Here is a 22,680-nt window from a genome sequence, read left to right as displayed (position 1 = left end):
CCTATCAGTGCCCATCACTGCAGCCTCCTTAGCGCACATCAGTGAAGGAGAAAAATCACTTAACAAAATTTTATAACAAAAACTAAGAAAAAACTTTCAAAATTTTCAGTTTTTGGTTTGTTTAGCAAAAAATAAAAAACCCAGAGGTGATAAAATACCACCAAAAGAAAGCTCTGTCTCAAAAAAATGCTAAAAATTTCATATGCGTACAATGTTGCATGACCGCGCAGTTGTCAAAGTGCGACAGCGCTGAAAGCTGAAAACTGGCCTGGGCAGGAAGGGAGTATAAGTGCCCTGTAGGCAAGTGGTTAATTTAAAAAAAAAAAACAAAAACACGTTGCCTTTAGGAACACTTAAAGCTGGACATACACATACGAGGGTTCTTCAAAAAGTTTCCGCACTTTAAAACACATACAGTGGGGAAAAGGTTTATTTGATCCCCTGCAGATTTTGTAAGTTTGCCCACTTACAAAGAAATGCGGGGTTTATAATTTTCTATCATTGGCGTATTTTAAATGACAGAACAACAACCAAAAATCCAGAAAAATCATGACACAAATGTTATAAATTGAGTTGCAGTTCAGTGAGTAAAGTAAGTATTTGATCCCCAAGGAAAATATGACTTTGTGCTTGCTAACAAGGGTTTCCCCACTAAGTACTGAGGCAAGACATTTCTTGTAGTTGGTTATCAGGTTTGCACACATCTCAGGAGGAATATTGGTCTACTCTTCTTTACAGATCTTCTCTAAATACTTAAGGTTTCTTGGCTGTCACTTGTCAACTCAAAGTTTCAGCTAGGATTAGGTCTGGAGACTAGCTAGGTCACTCCATGACCTTAATTTGCTTCTTCTTGAGCCACTCCTTTTGTTGCCTTGGCGGTATGTTTTTGATCATGGTGATGCTGGAAGACCCAAAGTTGGCCTGTGCCTTCAGCAGAGAAACAGCCCCAAAACAATGTTTCCACCTCCGTGCCTGACTGTAGGGATGGTGTTCTTTGGGTCAAAACCAACCATTTTCATCCTCCGAACATGGAGAGTCAAGTTAATGCCAAAGAGCTCAATTTTGGTCTCGTATGACCACAGCACTTTCTCCCAATGTGCCAACCCATGGCAGCATATTGTGTTACCAATGGTTTGTTTGGTAACTGTGGTCCCAACTGCCTTGAGATTATTCACAAGCTCCTCTCGTGTAGTTCTGGGCTGATCCCTCACTTTTCTCATGATCATCCTTACCCCATGAGGCAAAATCTTGCATGGAGCTCCAGACCAAGTGCAAGTGATTATTTTGTTTTTCTTCCATTTGTGAATAATCATTCCAACAGTTGTTTCCTTCTCACCAAGCTTCTTGCTGATGGTCTTGTAGCCCTTTCCAGCCTTGTGCAGGTCTAGAATCTTGCACCTGACCTCCTTTGACAGCTCTTTGGTCTTGCCTATGGTGGTGAGGTTTGAATGGAAGACAGAGATTCTATGGACAGGTGTCTTTTATACACATAACAAGTTGTCGTTAGGAGCACCTTCTTAACTTGACAGAACTAATCTGGGTACCACATGAGCACAGTTTGTGAGAGGCAGAATTATTGTTGGTTGGTAGGGGATCAAATACTTATTTTCCTCACTGAAATGCAACTCAATTTATAACATTTGTATCATGTGTTTTTTTCTGGATTTTTGGTTGATATTCGGTCTCTGTCATTTACCTATGATAACATTTATAGACCCTTCATTTTTTTGTAAGTGGGCAAACTTACAAAATCTGCAGGGGATCAAAATTACTTTTTTCCCCCACTGTGTGTAATTGTAAATTTATTTAATTCAGCCTGTGGACTGAACTAAAGGAATCCTAACAGATTCCTCTCTCCACGTTAACAGGACAGATGGATGAATCTGTCAAGTAACCTGTCTGTCATGTGACAGATCTTTCCTTCAATAAAAGAACTCTTTCTGCAGCACTGTGCAGAAGGAACTTTGTGAGGCATCACATGCTCCACATCGTGGCCTTTACAGTGTGGAGTAAACGGTGAAGTGTCTAGAAGAAGAGTGGATAGAACTTTTCACTAAACCGGCCCCTTTCAATTTTTAGCCTCTCTTTTCTGTCTCCTCGGATAACTGGATCTTTTTTTCTGATTCTGCTTTCATGAAGGTGCATGCGAAATCAATCAAAAATATTTAATATAAAAAAGCTGCTAATTTAAAAGGTGTTTTAAAAAGAACAGATCTGCTTCTGACTCTCCATGTAATATTATGAACTGGGTTCTCCAATTCCACTTGTACCCGGTTTTACATATTGCCTTGAGCACTACCTACTGGTGAAAACTGGAAAGACACCATGGCCATATGCCTTTGTGTCAGTTTGTACCACTTAGTGTCAGAACAATAGTTACTTTGAGAGCACTGCAGCACATCAGGAACATAAACATTAGCCTAAAAATATCTATAAAGAAGAGCCCATACTCACAATAGTTAGAATCCTGGCTTCAACCTTTGGATCTGTCCAGTCCTGAAAGAAAGAACAACATTATTTTAAAAACTTGTTTTGCATCTCACAGCAGAGTCTGGTTCTTTCATATGAATCATACTAAATGACATCGGTATAGCTAGCTATCCACAGATATTCAAAAACCAGATTGCTTTCACACTAAAACAGCTATGCTTCAAAATATTTCTACAGCATGTTTATATATTTAAAAAAAAAAAAAAAATTTCTCGGGATGCTATACAATTTTAGCATGTGCGCCTTCTACACTTTCCAATTACTTAAAGCAAAAGTTTTGTTTGTTGCAGATCTAGAAAAAAAAAAAAAAAAAAACACACACACACCCAACATATAATAAGCAAATATGAAGATATATCACAGTAAAGTAAATTTTACAGCTTACGCTTTCCAAAAGGATGTTGACCAAAATAAATATTTTGTATCAATGAAATGGATGTTGTCCATTTCAAAGACCACAAAACTAATTACAGTTCTAGCGTTCACTTCCAAGAGTAATTTTCCCTGTCTTGAAAGGGCAGTACAAGGAGAAATGGGTTTTGCTTCTAGTAACAGTGAAGGTACTCTAGTTCCAAGATTATTTTTGCCGAAGCTGTAATGTGAAACTGGAGCCAAAAGGTATAAAAATAACTTTCTTACACATGATGACACAAAGGAGAACACATGCAGACACACGCTGTCATTAAACTATATTCAGAGAATGATGGCCGGTTGCATAATCTTTTAGCAGAAAACATGTATACATTTTGAGACTCGGAAGAAGTATAAGACCACCCAAAAGTAATATGCAATTGTGGTTAGAGTCTAGCAGGCTGGGTCACTTGCAGGCTGATATCTCCTGAGAACTTTTTTTGCATCACTGTTTCTATACTCTTCCCCACCCCAAAATCTGCATTTCAGCTTTTCTATTTTTGCCCATAGCATAAAATCATTTCTTACTGGGACAAACAAATTTCCTTTTAACAGAAGCAGGTGTACAGAACTGGTGGTTTAATAGGAGACCTCCCAATGCTAATGAAATTACAAGACGTAGCAGTACTAAATGAAAATAAGAGGATAAGGCAACCTATTAGTTAAAAAAAAAAAAACTGTATGCACATTCATTCTTCTCCTGGGCTCTTCTGGTCACTGGTAGTACCACAAATATATGGAAAATAAAAGCACTTAAGTTGTTCTCCTCTGCAATACTGAAAAGGGGTCTCTCCTCTAAACTGGCCTCCTGAAATCAGGATGTAGCGAGTTCTGGGCTCATCCACTAGATCTGCCCAACCTAGACCTCTATACAATACAAAAAGTATAAAAACACATCTGTTGTGCCTAAGAAAGCCTAGAAGGCTCCTGTGGCTTGTAGTTGAAGCAACTGTGTCTCTGCCAAGTCTTCACACCCCAATATTCTATTATCCAACATCTCACTGGCTAATACCAGCACTTTCAATGGACAGTAGAATAGCAGGTGGGAGAACATAGTCTATATGAAAACTCCATGTCAAAAACACAAGCCCACATGCCAAAACTTGAGCACACTAGCGTACATTGTGTAGGAGCAGGAAGGAGGTGCAATGCATCGTTAAAGAACATCACACTGTTCACTTTTCTCTCTTTTTTAACTTTACAGAAAAAAGTCCTAAAGCTTTCAAACAAGTCTATGTACTGCGGTGTGATGACTTGTGTGTCTGCATTTTCACACAACACAATGCAACCCACCTCAAACTAGAGCTAGGATGGTGGGAACATGGCACCTGAAAAACAACACTTTCCATGTGTGTCTTTGTTGACCTACGCAGATCCACATAGCTTAACTGATATTGTGTGAACGAGCCCTTAGTTACAGTGTACACCATAAATCCAGGGGCTAAAAAAAACTGTTTTTACAGAAGCAATCACTGTTTTTATAAATGCTTTTATAGTTAGTCTCTGTACTTAAAGCTGTGGTCATTACACAATTGCTTAACTCAACACTTGTACATATAAATGTAGTTTCACACGCAGACATAAAATCCCACATTTTATAGTTTTCCATGGAAATATAGAAAAGAAGGGCGCACTAGCCTCGTGCACCACCTTTAGGTACCATTTGTCAATTATACTTAAATGCAGTAAAATCAAAACCTCACATACAGTAGGCAGATCGAGAAAACACTCCACATCAGACACAGGAGATGAGTTCTAAGGGATATACCCCCTTCCTCAGAGCTCGGAGCTCTGTATTGAGGCCTGATGTCCTACTGACTTTACAAGTTTATTATATTACTGTTTTTAGGAGTAGAATTATTTTTATTTTACAAATAAATGGTACCTAAGGTAGTGCACGAAGCTAGTGTGCCCTTCTTGTTATTTGGTATCAATAATTTCCCCCAATCTGAAGAAGTGGGCAGCAAAGCTTGAAGTGGACCTAGTTACCCACCGAAACACAAAGTCAGCAAGATTGTCTACTACATGGCTGCTTTATGGTGACTTTGGCTTGTTGCACTTTAGTGCTGGAGTGGTGTCTTAACTCAATTGTGGAAAGGATATTAAAAAAAAAAAAAAAAAAAAGGAGCAATTCATCAAATGCTGACATACCCCATAAGTAGATCAAGTGTTATTTGAATCTGTGCATAAGCAGCTGCAGCAGGTAACCATCTGGATTTATATCAAAGGACAATCAACTATGTTGGAACTTTGTTGTTCTTTGCAGTGAAGCATACAGAATATGTGCAGATTCATGCATGTCTACAAAGGGGATTTAGAAAAAAAAACTCACAGAACAGATGTAGAGGTTAAGACAAGTTCACTTTCCAATAACAGAGAACCAAATAAATATTCTCTATTACTCGTTCACAAGCAGTATTTCTGGATGGAAAAAGTACCTCTGACCACTTTTTACATATCACAGCTTAAAGTCATAACCAATATACACAAATGGTAAAAAGATTTATTAATCATTTATAAATAATTTGATGGCAAAAAAAAAAAAAAAAAAGAGAGAAGGAAGAAGAAGGGGTGCATGTTGTATTTGACCAACTGCGATGCAGTCAGATCATTTCCTGACAAGCCACTCTTAAATGTATATTAATAACATTAAAATGTGCTCACCTGTGAACAGTAGATGCAGCAATCCATTTGGCTGTCAGGTGTATCGAAGGTGAAATCCGTAACACTAAGTAAGTTCTGTCCAGGACAGGGGCGGACTGACAACTCATGGGGCCCCCGGGCAATAGGGGATCATAGGGTCTCTGTGTCCTTGCCAAAACTCAAAAAAGCCTATGAAAAAGGTACCAGGGGCATCTCATGGGGCCCCCTACTGACCCCGGGCCCTCTGGCAGTGCCAGAGTTTTCAAATGGTCAGTCCGCCCCTGGTCCAGGACTGCTAAATCTATCATCCCCCTACATGAACATTCAAATAAATATTTAATTTTATGGCGCAAGAGTTTTAACAAAAGCAAAAACTAAACCAGGGCAGGCAAGAGTTTCCACTCATTTAACGCAGAGTGAAGTCCACCTTTTCATAAAAAAAATAAGATGCTGCATCTTTGCTTTGCAAATGCTGCAAAGGTGAACCAGCGAACGCCTTCCCCACTGTCTTGGTCCCCACTGCACTTAGCTGCTGGAAATGCCACCCACAATACCCACTGACCAATGGGAAACTCTTCTGAGCTTTCTCCCTTCCAGGATGCCATGCCGAATGCAAATGCTAGGGGAGTGGCTTTCAAAGTGATTTCTCAGCAAAATAAAACATGGAGACATGGATGGATGTGTGATTTTGATTTGAATTTTACAAATGAATTAAATAGTGTTTTTGGTTTGTGGTGCTCAGATACAGTGCAGTTCTGCTTTAAGGAGTGCACGTTGCCTGGCATTGCTGCTACCATTTCCAGCAACAACGTGTGATGAATATTTAACTTCAATACAGTGTCTGTAACTAAACAGAAAATCATTATTGTTCTCTAACTGATCTTCATACTGTTCTAGTTTTCTAGGTCTCAAAAGACAGTCAATGGTGAGGTTTTAATTAAAGCCAACCAAGAATAAAAAAAAATAAATAAATAAAAATTGACACCACATAAATACCACTTACAAATACATACCTTATGTAACATCTCTGCCAGTTCTACACACAAAGCAATGACATCCCTACTAGCAGAATAATCATTCAGACGTGTGAACAGATATCTGTGGATACAAGTGTGAAATAAATAATATACCAAGCATCTACTTTACAGCTTTGCAGGACAGACTAAATTTCTGACAAACAGTGATTCATTCTCATATACTTTATAGCAAGCTCTGGTTAATGTGCTTCTAAAAACAAAACTTTTTTTTTACCTTAGTGCAGTTTATGCATTAAGGAAACAAAAACACCAAACTACCTGTCCTAGCCCCCCACCGCTAGTCACTTACCTGGTCCCACTAACCTGACTCCTCACACCACTCCAGCACAGCTTCATCACTTCCTGGTTTCACAAGAGACACAGGGAGTAGTGGGAGCCATACCAAACTCCTGTGAGGAGGAAGCAGGGGCGTGGTTTACCAATGCTGTGTGTGTCCATAGGATGCACACAGCCCAGCTCAGGAGTGTGCCCTTAGGGGTGCTCCCTTAGCGCACCGCTTGCTGAGGGGACACGCAGAGAAATGAGGAGTGGATAGCGCCGTTAGGGGACTCTAGAAAAGGAGGTAAGAGACCGACCTGCACAATATCATTGCACAGAGCATGTAACTATAACATCTTTTTTATTTTAAATAATATCAAAGAAGGAGATACCCCTGTAAATGTAGAAAGTTAAAGATAACCTTTCATGAAAAAAATATTACTGACCTCTGAAAATTCTAGCTGCTTAGCTATTAGAAAAGTAACAATCTTTAACTGAAAATTTGTTCCAAGTCAGTGACTCAAAATACTGAAACGAGAGAGTCAGAAAAGCAGCATACTATCATTTGCAGAAGCAGAAATGGAAGAAAAATAGACTATTTCAGTTTCAGGTTTCCCCTTAAAGCTAAATAAATATTATATTATGTCATCTGCTCTGGGTTCAGTTCCATCTGTCTACTTTGAGTTCAAAACGCCATGTATTGTGCACGGTTATAGTACAATTTTTAGTTTTCAGCACTTGGGTTTGTAGATTTCTGGTTACTTCTATAAATAGTACCAATGACTATTGTTTGAAGGTTTAAAAAAGGTACCGGAGTCGACTTTTGAAAAACAAAGACATATTAGTATCAGTATAAGTTAAATAATGGAAAACTTTCATGTTAAGAATGAAAACTTCTGCAATAAACTAAGGAAAATGCCTATTTTTATTTAATGTATTCTTGCTACACACAAATGCACTTAAATAATGAGCTACCTGTTAAGCCAGGAGAAGAGGCCTCGTGCTGCAGCCACAATATCTATGATAGAGACAAGCTGTTTGTAAGTAGGTGAGAGAGCAGAGGGTTGAGAGACTGGTGAGGTTTTCTTCAGGGTAATGATGTGTGAACATAACAACTGAGCAACTCTATGCAGCTTATCGGTGAGTGAGCGCAGGCTCTCTCTGTTCAGGTCATAATGCTAAAAGGAGACAATAAAAAAGACACTCAATAGATCAGAAAACCTTTACAGCTTATCAATTTAGAATTAACAGTAAATTATTTTCTATTTATTATATAATACCTTTTAAGTAAATAAAAAAGTGGCTAAAATGTATCTAAACTCATTAACAAACATGTAATACAGTGCAGCTCAGCAACCCTTAAAGTAAAACTAAAAGACAATTTTTTCCTTTTAATTTTCAATATAGTAAGAGGGGTTATAATCCTCCACCACTTTTCTTTGCCTTTTGTGTTCTATTTCCCTTTACGTCCTGTCCCACAACCAAAATAGGAAGTGAGAGGAAATCCTTCCAAAGTTATGGAATCCCAGGAGAACCAGAACTAGTGTCCCCATTGGAAGATTTCTTATTACTGTTCTGACGAAATTTGGCATTTTATTTTACTTTCGTTTTTGGTCCTCATGCACACTGGGCATTTCCCCAGCTCCTCTGATTGCCTTTTCACCTGGCAGGGCAAAAGGTAGCTTTAAAAATGCACCTAAAGCTACGTTTTGCACGCTTTTAGGCATGTTTAGATAGAGCAATCATTTGGACGTTCATTCATTTCATTGGCCACAATATTAAATTTATTCTGGCCATTGCAATGAACACTCAAGCACTAAACACGCCTAAAATTTGACACTTTTTAATGTGTGTAGGCACTTCAAGCAATTTAATCTGCTAATTTTTTTCTGCCCAAAAGCTGCTCTTCTGAATGCGCATGTGAGCCTCTAAAATGCTGCTCTTCTATATCTGTAAATGCCTATGTGTGCATGGCCACATAGGCTAATAAGGAGTTTACAACCAATGTGCATGAGGCCTTTCACGTTATAATAAGTTTCTTTCACGTTATAATCCAGAAAGTAACATACTTTATGGCTTAAGCCCATCACCACTCTGGATGGAAGAGCAACAAAGACACTTTGCTTTATAAATCTGGGGAGAAAAGTAGCGTTAGGTTTACTAGTAAATTTAGATGGACTTGGCTAAAAATCTAAAGCAGAACTCCAGCTAACATTTTTAAGCAATTACAGCAAACTATTTTTTTTTTCTTTTTGGGTACACCGCATAGATAACCATGACAATTATTAGTCACAGCATGTCTTAAATGTTCAGTTAGGTCAGTGGTTTTAGTTTCGCATTTAAATGGATTGTCTCCACACTCTAACTGCTACTTGTAGCGGAGGGGGGTCCGTCAGTAAATCAGATTCTCAAATTCCATTAACTTGCGATATGAAGCTGTCAGTAGCAATAGAAGATTGATCCAAGTGTCCCATGACTTTCCTTTGGTTACCCCATCTAACAGTACCTTCGAACCCTCTTTTGTCATAGGTCTCTAGAAATGTCTAGAGAAAATCTGTAAAGCTGAAAAAAAAAAAAAAAAAAAAAAAAAGGAGTTGAGCAGATTGTCTAACAAACAGCAGCTGCATCCGATCAGATGCAGCCTCTGTTCAGGTATTCTGACAGCCCCAGGGGCGGACTGACCATTTGGAAACTCGGGCACTGCCCGAGAGCCCGGGGTCAGTAGGGGGCCCCATGAGATGCCCCTGGTACCTTTTTCATAGGCTTTTTTGAGTTTGGGCAAGGACACAGGGGCCCCATGATCCCCTATTGCCTGGGGGTCCCATGAGTTGTCAGTCCGCCCCTGGACAGCCCCCAACGCTGGCTGTCAGCTGGCACTACATATTCACCCATTCGAGTTGTATAGTATGGATAGAGGAAATCTGAACATGTTTTTTGTTCAGCCTGAAACTAATCTAACAGCATATGGGCAGCCTAAAGCAGTATTAAGCACTTCTCATACCTGTTCACCCCATACAGACATAGAAAGTTTTACAATTCTGCTACAGACCTGTTTATGCAGGGAGAACTATGGCAGTACTTAACATATTTTGTTTGTTTTTTTTTTAAACAAACAAGGCTCTTTTTTTCACAGTAGTCTTTTTTGCAATCCTTAGACAAACAAACATTAAACAAAATGCACTTTTTATCAGTGTTAGTTTAAAAATAAATAGTGCTTTTGCAGATAAAAACAGCATTTTTCTGTAATGTGTCCGGTTTTAAATGACACTAGGATTCTGGTACAAAGCATTACAAAGCTATAGAAAAACAAAATACAGTTTTTTTAAAATGTGAAATATGTACAAATATTATCAAACAAAACAAAAGTGTAAATATTAATGGTTATTAAAATAGAGAAAAATCAGCAGGAAAATAATTTGATAAGGAGAATAATTACGCCTGACTAGAGTAAACTAAGGGGTTAAACAGAGGAACTTTTTTTTCTTTGCAAAAGATGAACAGAAAAGATACAAATGTAACAATATGTTACTTTGTATAGTCTCTGAGCAGTTTGTTGATAAACATTGTACACTGCAGCTTCTCAGACCTTCTCTATGTACAGTACATTAATCAGAGATGAACTGCGGAGCATTGGGAGGGAGGAGCAGGGCAGAAGGATTTTACCCCCCAGCTGAAATTGGATCATGTTTTACGGGGGGGGGGGGGGGGGGGTTCCTTCCTCTGGATTAACTGAGTACAGATTTGTGAATATGGGGATTTTCAATTTGTGTTTTTTTTCCCTCTGGGTTGAACTGGATGTTCTTTTTTTAAACCTGTGAGTGGGTACAAATGATGACATGTCTTGTGTATGTGTAGCATGCTTTTTTTTTTCTTTTTTCCCCCACCTGTTTTCACCTGGTGATCTGCCCAGTAACACACCTCCTTTATTAGAGTGTCCCCACAATGAATGAGCACAGGGAGGCATATTTGGACAGCAGCATTGTCAGTCTGGGGGGAGGGGAGTGTTAGATGTACTAGCAGTGTTAGATACACTAACAAATAAAGCCAAACTCCAGCTAACACTTGATAAACAGTTACAGGAAGAGTTTATTTTCACTTTTGGGATAAAGGTTGTACATAAATAAAAGCTGATCATTGTAAGCAACCCTCCCAGTGTTAAATGGTTTGTCTTTTAACTGTAAATGATACATCAAAATGGAGAGCTTGTTCTTTTGAAATACAACATACTGTCAGAATCACCAGATGAAAACAGAAGAACTAATACAGCCATCACATCTATAATAAGAACTGGTAAGCTGTATAATAAATGTTTGCATTTGTATTTAATACTGCTTTAAGTCTGTCCCTTTATCAGGACATCATACCTTTCCCAACTGGCAGGGGCAATGACTATCTATAAATTACAAAATTACTGACCTTCACTGGTCAGTATTGAATCGAGAAATTACTTTGCAGAGTTGGAAATTTTTCTCATAAGCCCAACCATGGGTAAAATGATGGGGGAGCTGCCCCCATGCTGCAAGGGTTAACTCATTTAATTGAGAGGAGAGTAAAAGCACTTTTGATCCTCTGCTTCCCCACATGGTGCTCCACTGTTCTTTGGAGGTACACTTTCTCTGGGTATCATCATGTATAACACAGGGCTATGGATCCTGCATTGGTCCTAATGATGTCAACATCCTAAGCTACTAAAGCATGGGGGGGGACTCCACTGTAGGCATTGTTGCTCGGTTTTTCCACTTTCCCTGAGGAAGTGGGTCACATCCCACGAAACGCGTGAAATCTTTTGAATGATTATCCAGTTTTGGATTCCAGTTTATGGAAAAGCATTTTTGGTTTTTAGTGGAATTGCCACCCTTCTCAAATTACACCCAATGGTCTATTATTTGGGTAGTCTATATGAATTTAGATATTTCCACTACTTACCAATGTTTTTCATACCTTTCATGTCTGTAATCGTTTTACCAGTTTGAAGATGATCAAATCTTTTGATGGTATCAATAGGGTTTTAGGACTCTTTCCCATAACGTTTTCACGTCCCAAGCCAGAGTCTTTGCCCACTATTATTTCTTTATATTTTTGTTGACTCATGTATGTGCCTACATTGGCGTTTGTCTCTTACCACTGTGTGGTTTTTTTATAATGTCATAGTTAAATATGCTTTATTTTATACAAAATTGTTTATGATTATGCATCATTATACCCATAATGGTATGGTACCTTAAAAGCCCAATTATTTTCTCCTACTAGGGTTTATTTATTTAATTGTCTCAATAGTGGTAGGTACCTGTAAAACCTTCACGCAAAGACAGGTGAGAATTAGTATCTCTCCAGCTTCCATCAATCTCCAATCTTATTCATATACATACACACTTTCTTTTAACTTTTGTTTTCTTCATGAGGAGTCTGGATCAGGTCAGTTTAGTATTAGTAATTTTCCAAACTCAGAAAGCATGTCCAGTTTACCCTAACATAGGCCTCAAAGTTTCCACTCCCCTGCTTGCAATTGGCGAGTGGAAATAACGTGGGGGCGAGTGTATCCCAGACAGGACCCCAATCAGGGGTAGCCAGAGGAGGAGAAGGATACAGAATCTGTGTGTGCAGCTGCTGGAGGAGCATCTTCTCCACTAGACACCATGACCAACCTGGACAGTGTGGAGAGCAGCTATTCCCCTCTAGCCTCTCCACAGCCACTGGCAGTCTGGCATAGTGATAAAGTGAAAGTGGGGAAAACAGCTGGCATGGGTGTCGGGCTGTATCGGCTCCATCTGCCATCCTCCCATCTCCACTGTCCTCCTAGTCCCTCCCTCACTCTGCTGCTTGTCCAGTCCAATACTCTGTCTCCCATTTGTGTCCACCCAACCCCACCCACACTCCAGCCATCTGCATGTAATGAACTGTGAGGAGTTCTATGGGCAGCAGTTGTGAAACAGTTGCCACAGCCCTGGGGAATACCAGCCTGAAGGGGGGGGCATATTTGGCAAGCCTCCTGCACCCAAAACAGCCCCCACCCCTTTTTGCTCTGCTCCTTCTTTCGTCCCTCTACCCCTTCCCCCATCCTCCCTCTCTCTTGTTCTCTCCCTCTTTCAGGCTCTGTTCACATATGGGTATTTTGAATCACCATGATTTCAAAATGCTCTTCTAAAATGAAAAATAGCACAACGCAAATTTTAGGTGGCATTCACTCAATAAATCACATTGCAATCATGGGAAACCGCATCACGCAAAGCTGGTCACCCCAAAAGAAGCTCCTGCTCCTTTTTGGGTGACAAGCTTTGCACAATCCAGTTTGTTGCAACTGAAGTGCAATTTATCCTATGACGATCACAGCAGGACAGCACCTCATTTTTAAAGTGCCATTAAAATGAATTAGCACCTGAAAACTGCGCTGTGCGATTTGTAGTTCTAGCAGAGCATTTTCAAATTGTGGGCAGAATTGCAGCAATTCTGCCTATTTAAAACGCCCATATGTGAACGAAGCCTCAGTCCCTCCCTTGTTCTCTCTCTCGTCCTCTCTCTCTCTCTCTCCCCATTTCACCCTCATTCTCTCTCTCTCTGGACTAGAGGAGGAGATGGGAATGGCGGAGGAGGACATGGGATGGAGAAGGAGGAAGATATAGGATGGAGAAGGAAAACGCGGGATACAGGAGATGGGATTATAGGAGGACATGTGATCATGTGATGGAGATATATTAAGTTTTAAGAGTGTTAAAATAAAGGTGGATGCACTGAAGGACTCAGTGGGATGGCCAGTGGGCTTGATGTTGTTAATATTCATTTTTGTAACTTTATTCAGCATAAACCATTTAAAAGTATAATTTTATGAGCTAATTTATGAGGGAGTGTTTATGGGAGGGGTGAGGCAACTGGTGGCTAATAACTTCTAAGGCCTGGCTAGTAGCTTAGGACTTGAAATTTTGAGCCTTGCACTAACGTATAAGTGCACTTTTGTAATAAACATTCTATATGTGTTCCCCCACCCCACTTCTCCAGCTTCCTCTTTATTACACCAAAACACATACCTCGGTGTGGAGTTACTGTACTTTACATGGCCATGGGGCAGGCAGTGTCTACATCTGATTTTCCCCCTGCTGCCTGTGCACCAATGCGCAGCTACAATGGCAACCTCTATAAAGATCAATGACAACCAAGAAGATTTCACACAGCTGGGTCTTTCAACGTACTTATATCAGGAGTCTAACAGCTGGATTTTTTGCATGCAAAGCAATACATCTCCCCTTCCTTGGCCCGTACATCTTCTCTAATTAGGTTCCATCCTCTGGAAACCTAACTTAAAGCGGTATCAAAATCCAAAAACAAAAATGTAATAAATTGCAGATTAACAATTCTTCGATATGGTGGCTGCATTAGTTTTTTTTTTAGGCTTTACTCCATTATTTTTACCTAGTGATCCAGCCAGTGTTGTTTTTCAGCTTACTTTAATAGCTTGTTGCCCAGAGTACATATATAAACGTCCTGAGCACCAAGTAGTATACCAGGATCATAGCTGCAGCCATGATTCTAGTACCATTATTTTAGAGCTGGCAATCGGCTTTCCTGTAAAAATGATCTGAGTGGCTCCTGTGGTTGAGCTGATTTCCCCCAGGATTGGATGACACCTGCCCCAACTGGTGGATGAATGGAGCTGCAGGAGTAAATCCGGAGCGGTCATTATATCCCCAGATGAGTGACAAACAGATGCGCTGATTTATTTGCAGTCTGGCGAGTGTACATCCATCTGAGGCGGTGGATTCACGTCATCAATAACCGCACGTTTGCACTTTCACACTCGGATAAAAGGACATTAGCCTGCTGTATAATATTTATGGTCGTCACAGACTCTCAGTGATTTGATTGCACTATTTACGCACTTGTTTGCACTTTATATATTTGAGTACGATTTAAGATATTTATGTTTTAAGAGTTTACAGCGCTGCACCTTTATGATATACGTTTACATTGGGACAGTTACCGATACCTTAAGTGCTAGCAGCTATGAATATATGAATTGTCACCCATACCCTACAGTACTAACGACTACTAGGTATAATACTAACTAAAATCTCATTATATGCGCTCGCTAAATATTTATTTATAACGGGTGGGCAACTGTGGCCCTCCAGCTGTTGTAGAACTACAAGCCCCATAAGTCATTGCAAAACTGACAGTTACAAGCATGACTCGCAAAGGCATGATGGGACTTGTAGTTCACCAACAGCTGGAGGGCCACAGTTGCCCATCCCTGATTTATAAGCAAATATACACATACATGTAGTATTGCCATGGATGTCAAGGTTAGGAAAATGTATTTTGATTTCTTTTTTTGGGGGGTTGCAAGTCATGAAAATTGCAAGAAAAATGTAGTTAAATCATACTTTAAATTTTATTTATCAGATGTCCTTAAACATTTACTACCAAATGAAAATTAAGGATCTATTTGTCCTGAACAAAACAGGGTATAATTCACCTAGATACACAGAGTTGTTGCAATGATATGCACAATTTTCCTGTCACATTCCAAAGATGCAAAGCTGCATTCAAACATTAGGGTTTGTTGTACCTACTGTTATGGAGGGGTTAAAATGCCACCAATAAAGAAGGTGATGTCCTTTATTTACACTCAGGGGCGGACTGACAACTCATGGGGCCCCCGGGCAATAGGGGATCATGGGGCCCCTGTGTCCTTGCCCAAACTCAAAAAAGTCTATGAAAAAGGTACCAGGGGCATCTCATGGGGCCCCCTACTGACCCCGGGCCCTCAGGCAGTGCCTGAGTTTCCAAATGATCAGTCCGCCCCTGTTTACACTGAAATTAAGCACTTGTGTTTATCTCAGGAGATTACAATAACAGCTGTTTTCCCACTGTAGTACATCACAATCTCACAATACTGGCTTTGCGCAGCTATCCAGTGACATAGTAAACAAAGCTTTTGGAAGAACAATACGTTTTCCATATTATTTTAACAAATGTTAAAGTGTATCTAAAACTAAAATAATGATTAATAGAGTATGGATTGGTTAAAACCCCTGTTATTTTCCTCTTTGCTTCCTGGATGCTATTGGAAAGGTCCATTCAGTTTTACAGACATAACAGGAACTGAGTGAAAATTCCCTCTAAGACAGTTGTCAAACAGGTGTTCCCCTCTATTACTGGTTCAGTGACAGGCGTAACAATGGATTTGACAATAATTACCAGGTTAATTAGAGATCATTCACACAGATGTAATAAAATACACCTATCAATTCTGGACCAAAGTGCCAAAAGCTAACAGCAAGGTCCTGCACAAAATGTGGTCCATACACTAACATCTTCATCACCAACATTGTTGATATTTACATGTCGACCCTGAGCAGTGGGAGCAATAGTGTACATTTGCACTCTATGCATGTAAACAATTACATGCATACAGCATAAGGTATGAAAATAGGTTTTTCCTGGAACTCAGGTTTTGGACATTTTTATGTCCCTAAACGCTGCTCTGGATTTGAGCGCTAGAATGTACATCGGCGCATTGTCTATCATAGGGCTGCGGTCTAAGGTGCGTCATTCTAGCGGGCACACAGCAAGCAATACAAATCTTACATGGGTTTTTTACTGTTTCACATTCACCCAAAATAAAGTGTTTTGTTTATTTTTTTATTGCAGTATTTACTAAAGCAGATCAGATTTTCACATTATAAATTGTGTGAATATTCACTTTGTGTAATGGTCCATGCACATTGGGCTTAAAAAAATGTCAGTTCCCTTGGCCGAAAAAAACTCTCATATAGAGTTTAAGAACATTCAGCATCTTTTCTGCTAGAAAAATGCTCCCAAAAATGCAAAATAGTTTTTTTTTTTTCCTGCCTCAAACGTCCTGCAAGGACTAGCTGTTTTTTTCTTTTACCAGCAAGCACGAGTACCAATACTTGTACTCATCTACTCTCCGATACCAATTACCGATACAATTGTGGTACGATTTGAGCCTATATAATATGAATGGGCTCAAATTGCACCGCAAAGAATAGCATGCGCTTTGAACAGGAATGTGGTGCGATTCCTGTCTGAACTGCATGTGGTTTCCCTCACCATTCCCGTATGAACCCAGGCTGAAGTCACTGACAAGCCTGGGTTCACAGAGGAACCGCATGTGGTTCGGACAGGAATTGCACTACATTCCTGTTCAAATCGCATTCTATTTTTTGCAGTGCAATTTAAGCCCATTCATTTTCCATGGGTTTAATCACACTGCAAAGGTATCAGAGCATTTGCACAAGTACAAGTCCTCCTGCAAATACTTGGTATAATCACAGATTCCAATATCAGTGCAACCCTAGCATCGACACGGGATAAAATTGAGCTGCTTCAACAAGCAAAACACAAGACTCCTGTACAAGCCGTATTTTTTAGGACCAGAGTGCATAGACCCTAAAACACAAAACACTTGTGTACTGCATAGACCCTAAAACTCAAACTTCTGTGTACTTATTTCACCTGCACTTGGCTGGGTGTTCAATGCGAACAGGAATTTCCTTTTCAAATGATTGGATAAGCCAACTATATCTATACTGCAAACTTCTTTGTGTGCATGTGCAACTCAGAATACTTTCTTGGTATGTCCTGGTGCCGGTATGAATTATCTCCCATGCAAATGCGTGGGAGCTATGTCAATCTGGGCTGACCAATCAGGATGGCCAAAGATGCCGAACCCAAAAGAAGATGGGGCATCAGCAAAGGAGTTTGCTGGTATTGGAACACTGAAGAGAAGAAAAGCATAGGCAGCTTTAGGCTGGGTAAACACAGGTCGAAAAGCCAAGCAGCAAGAACCGGACAACTTTTCTCTATGTCGTTTCACAACCAGCTTCTGCCAAACAAACTTGCTGGAAACCCAGATCTGATCAGTGCTCAATGGCTGTGAGCGCTGATCAGTGATTTCTGACAGGGGAACAGTACATGTGTTAGTACAACGATCTGTACTTTTTTTTTTTTGCTTCCCCCCCACCACCGGAAAAAAAAAAAAAAAAAAAAAAAACAACCTATAGTGTATACCCAGCTTTAGTTCCAGTAAAATAAATGCTTAGGCTTTAGGCTGCATGCACACTAGTGGTCGGGTCCATGTGCTTCACATCCCGGTGGTTTAGGGTATACGGGAGGCATAGGTGCAATATCCACCCCACTGCCAGCAGCCTGCCAAAATCTGACAAGCTAAAATATGTGGCAGCTGGACGCCGTACTGAGTGTACTGGACGTATTCCCCAAACAAAGTAGTACACCACATATTTAAGCATGTTATTGATTTTGACAGGGTGCTGGCAGTGAGGTGGATGCTGCACCTGTGCCTCCCAAGTACCTGAAAATGTCAGGATGTAATGCACATAGGCCAAAATGCTAGTGTGCATCAGGCCTTATGACTCATTCACATATGAATACCGATATCCCTGTGAAGGGCCAACTTCGATCGCATGGGATGCACATGTGTTTTGTGGATCCGAATACAAGCTATCCCTGCCATATCTATTAGAATACAGCCACCGGTTCTGATTTGACAGCTGTAAAGGTCTGAGTGCCTGTTTCCAAACGCACACTGTGTGCATTCAGAGACACGCACCCGCACATCTGTGTGAATGAGTCATAAGCTTAGTTTCACAATATTGTGAATGCTGGAATGTGTGTAAATCGAATGCATAAAACGTGTTCGGGTACCATCAACTCACACTGGGAATGCTGAATTCACACAGTGTGTGGTGACAAACATTTTACTGCATTGTAAAACGTCTGTCACCGCAAGGACACACAGGAAATGACTGTTTCCTATGTATCCCATTCATCCTGCAATGCAGCCAAGGGCTGTGCTGTATTTTATCGCAGCGCACCATACAGAATCGAATAGCACTGTACAGCAGCGCATTGCACTGCTGTACAACACCATGAACAAAGTCTACATTTTGTGCACTTAAAACAAAGTTTGTACAAAAAGGAAAAAAAAGAGCCGAGTGATGTCCTGAATTGCGCACCACACTGTCCCCTACCACAGCCAGCAACAGATAGCTGCAAGAGCAGTAAAGGCAGCTGTCGATGGTGGTGTGAATTTATCAGTGTCCAGCAGAGCACTGGTTAAAGCTTGTAGGAGGAGTTTTCTTTCTGCTCTAGAAGGATGCAGAACCCCTGTCTAGACAGTGCTGATTGGCCCCATGAGGATCACATACACTCTCCCAAGGAAAAAAAAAAGAAAGAAAACCTCTCTAGCAATACACAACAAGTTGAGCATGTGCAGAGTGTCTCAACATGATGTATCAGGACATAAGAGGGGATCAGAGAAGACAGGATCAAACAGTATTTTTACACAATGCAGAGGATTAACCCCTTAGGTTCCACAGTGAGTATAACAAGTATGCTTTACTGCATATACAGACTGATTTTACTGTTGTGGGTTTAGTAACACTTTAACCACTTGCCTACAGGTCACTTATACCCCCTTCCGGCCCAGGCCAATTTTCAGCGCTGTTGTACTTTAAATGACAATTGTGCGCTCATGCAATACTGTACCCATATGAAATTTTTTATCATTTTTTTGAGACACAGAGCTTTATTTTGATGGTATTTTTTCTTAGTTTCTGTTATAAAATTTTGTAAATAAGTGATTTTTCTCCTTCACTGATGTGCGCTAATGAGGCTGCAGTGATGGACACTGATAGGCGGCACTGATGGGCATTGACAGGCATGACTGAAAGGCAGCACTCATATATGGCACTGATAGGTGGCACTGAAAGGAAGCTCAGATTGGCACTATTATGTGGCATTGATGTGCACTGGTAGGCACTGATAGGTGGCATTGATTGGGCTACACTGATCATCAGTGTACATGTTCCTTCTGAGTAATGCAGATTACAGTCTCTCCTCACAAGCTGTCAGCGTGACAGCTTGTGAGGAGAGAAATGCCGATAACCGGTATTTACATGCGATCAGCTGTGATTGGACACAGCTGATCACATGACAGAGCCGACATCTTTGGCTCTGTTGATCGGTGATCTGCTGTGTCCCAGGGACACAGCGCACCACCAATCGCTGTGCTGTGCGCCCCCCAGGGGGCGTGCACACACAGAGTGGGAGGACATCATATTACGTCCTCCCAGAATGAGGGAACTGCCTTGCGCCCATCATTTCCTTGTATGACGGGCGGGAGGCGGTTAAACATTGACACCCATTGCAGATCACAACTGCAGTGTTTTGAGTATGGGGCATGAACCTGGAGTTCCCGTACTGCGTTCTGGTGTGAATGGGGCCTTAACGGCACCTTTACACAATAAAAAAAACATGGTGCAGTTTCCCACACATGGAATTGCATGGCGCGAATGTGGATTCTGTGCAGCTGCACTTTAATAAAAAAAAGCACAGGAACCCTTTTTTTTCTGCAGGAAAACGCATGCCTGCAGTTTCAAATGAATGGGCTGCTGCGCCTGGGCAAACGCAGCACACAAAACCGCGCTAATGTAAACTTTACAGTCTCTTGGTAAACATGTCCTTACCAGGGCACACAGCTGCTCCACAGCTTCCAGTACGATCTCCTGATGGCCAATGCTCTTCACCCCCAAAGCATCAAGATGTTGAGGTGATAGATCCAGCAGGTCCTGCCCTGTTATGTCCCATTCTGCAAATGGGTAGTGCTGAACTGATGGGTCCAGACCTGAAAAGAACAGACACATATGGCATTCATCAGTCAGTGACCATGCCTTATTCTTGAAGCATGCATAGTTCCCCCATTAGTCTAGCGCCCCCTGTCCAGGTGGTAGAAAGTCAGCCCTTATGCCCTATAGAGCAGGCGGTAACCCCACCCTCCTACACACGGCTACACAGCCTCCCTCGGAGTTCACGTTCTCCTCCTGGCTCAATGTCCTTCAGGTGTACACACAGCCCAGGCCGCTCTCCCGCCACTCTCACCCTGTAAATAAGCCCTCACGGTGCCCGGACTCCAAGAAGAGATAAGCTCCATGACTGCACTTCCTGTCCTGGCGGCCCACCCTGGTGACGTCACCCAGGTGAGTTTCTGCATCACCTTTCGCTGTGCGGGAGGAGGAGCTCGCAGGCCCCGCCCCTCGTCCAGCAGTTCTACGTGTGGGGACTTCTGCCAGCTGTGTCCTAGACACCTTTATGGGCCCCTGTCCCTTCACCAAACTGCAGCCACACACGGAACTTTTCCTAGTTTGGGGTCCTGCAAAACTAAACAAGACACTTAAAGCAGTATTACACCCAAAAGCAAACTTATTACAGCTCAGCTTAGCAGGTCTTAGATGTGATGGCTGTATTCGTTTTCTTTTTTTAGGCTTTCTTTCTTCGGGTTTCATCTGGTGATCCAGCTAACAAGTCTGTTGTTTTTCAAACCTACAGATGTAGCAGTTACAGGGATGAGACCTGGGCTTTTTTTCGTGGGGGGACGCATTTCCAGCACTGAAAGTATGTAATGGCAAGAGCTGCTGGCTCCTGGAGATCTATTGTTGTGAGTGGTTCTATTGTTGCTGTGGGATCAGTTGTTGCTAGCTCCTGGAGATCTATTGTTGTGAGTTGGTATATTGTTGCTATGGAAGGGGTTATGTTGCTGGGGGGGGGGTCAGTTGTTGCTGGCTCCTGGAGATTTATTGTTGCAAGTGGGTCTATTGTTGCTGTGGGGGTTATGTTGCTGGGGGGAGAGTTGTTGCTGGGGGGTCGGTTGTTGCTGGCTCCTGGATATCTGTTATTGTGAGTGGGTCTATTGTTGCTATGGAGGGTTTATATTGCTGAGGGGTCAGTTGTTGATGGGGGGGTCAGTTGTTGCTGGCTCCTGGATATCTGTTATTGTGAGTGGGTCTATTGTTTCTATGGAGGGTTATGTTGCTGGGCGGGTCAGTTGTTACTGGCTCCTGGAGATCTATTGTTGTTAGTGGGTCTATTGTTGCTATGGGAGGGGTTAAGTTGCTGGGGGGTCAGTTGCTTCTGGCTTCTGGAGATCTATTGTTGTGAGTGGGTCTGTTGTTGCTATGGGGGGTTGTGTTACTGGGGGGTCAGTTCTTGCTAGCTTCTGGAGATCTATTGTTTTGTGTGGGTCTATTGTTTCTGATGGGTGGTTATGTTGCTGGGGGGTCAGTTGTTACTGGCTCCTGGAGATCTATTGCTGTGAGTGGATCTATTGTTGCGTTGGGGGTTTTGTTGCTGTGGGGGGGTCAGTTTCTGCTGGCTCCTGGAGATATATTGTTGTGAGTAGGTTTATTGTTGCTGTGGGGTGGTTATGTTGCTGGGGGGTCAGTTGTTGCTGGCTCCTGAAGATCTAATATTTTGAGTGGGTCTATTGTTGCTATGGGGGTTATGATGCTGGGGGGTCACTAGGTGCTGGCTCCTAGAGATCTATTGTTGTGAGTGGGTCTATTGTTGCTGTGGGGTGGTTATTATATTGTAAAGTGCAGAGCAAACTGCTGGCGCTTTATAAATTATGTATAATAATAATAATGTTGCTGTGGGATCAGTTGTTGCTAGCTCCTGGAGATCTATTGTTGTGATTTGGTATATTGTTGCTATGGAAGGGGTTATGTTGCTGGGGGGTCAGTTGTTGCTGGCTCCTGGAGATTTATTGTTGCGAGTGGGTCTATTGCTGTGGGGGGTTATGTTGCTGGAGGGGTCAGTTGTTGCTGACTCCTGGAGGTCTATTGTTGTGAATGGGTCTATTGTTGCTGTGGGGGTATGTTGCTGGGGGGTCAGTTGTTGCTGACTCCTGGAGGTCTACTGTTGTGAGTGGGTCTATTGTTGCTGTGGGGGTATGTTGCTGGAGGGGTCAGTTGTTGCTGACTCCTGAAGGTCTAGTGTTGTGAGTGGGTCTATTGTTGCTGTGGGGGGG

The 22,680-nt window shown here is 41.5% G+C and overlaps 1 protein-coding gene across 2 annotated transcripts in view; it reads right to left on the bottom strand.

Moving 5' to 3' along the window:
• Positions 1-20,861, bottom strand: part of CNKSR1 (connector enhancer of kinase suppressor of Ras 1) — a 73,679-nt gene extending 52,818 nt beyond the window's left edge. For both annotated transcript variants that reach the window (XM_089663087.1, XM_089663088.1), the window contains exons 1-5: positions 20,757-20,861; positions 20,345-20,502; positions 7,815-8,017; positions 6,558-6,642; positions 2,455-2,496 (exon numbers count right to left, since the gene is read on the bottom strand). In XM_089663087.1, the coding sequence (XP_089519213.1) occupies positions 2,455-2,496; positions 6,558-6,642; positions 7,815-8,017; positions 20,345-20,502; positions 20,757-20,808 (540 nt within the window). In that variant the 5' untranslated portion in view covers positions 20,809-20,861. The remainder of the gene's footprint in view (positions 1-2,454; positions 2,497-6,557; positions 6,643-7,814; positions 8,018-20,344; positions 20,503-20,756) is intronic.
• Between the last annotated feature and the right edge of the window lie 1,819 nt (positions 20,862-22,680).

Source organism: Staurois parvus, unplaced genomic scaffold (assembly GCF_062004578.1).
Source record: "Staurois parvus isolate SC_StPar_1 unplaced genomic scaffold, SC_StPar_1.0 ptg001622l, whole genome shotgun sequence".
Lineage (NCBI taxonomy): Eukaryota > Metazoa > Chordata > Amphibia > Anura > Ranidae > Staurois > Staurois parvus.
The sequence above is the reverse complement of the archived record's forward strand: the minus strand, read 5'-3'. Positions and strand labels throughout refer to the sequence as shown.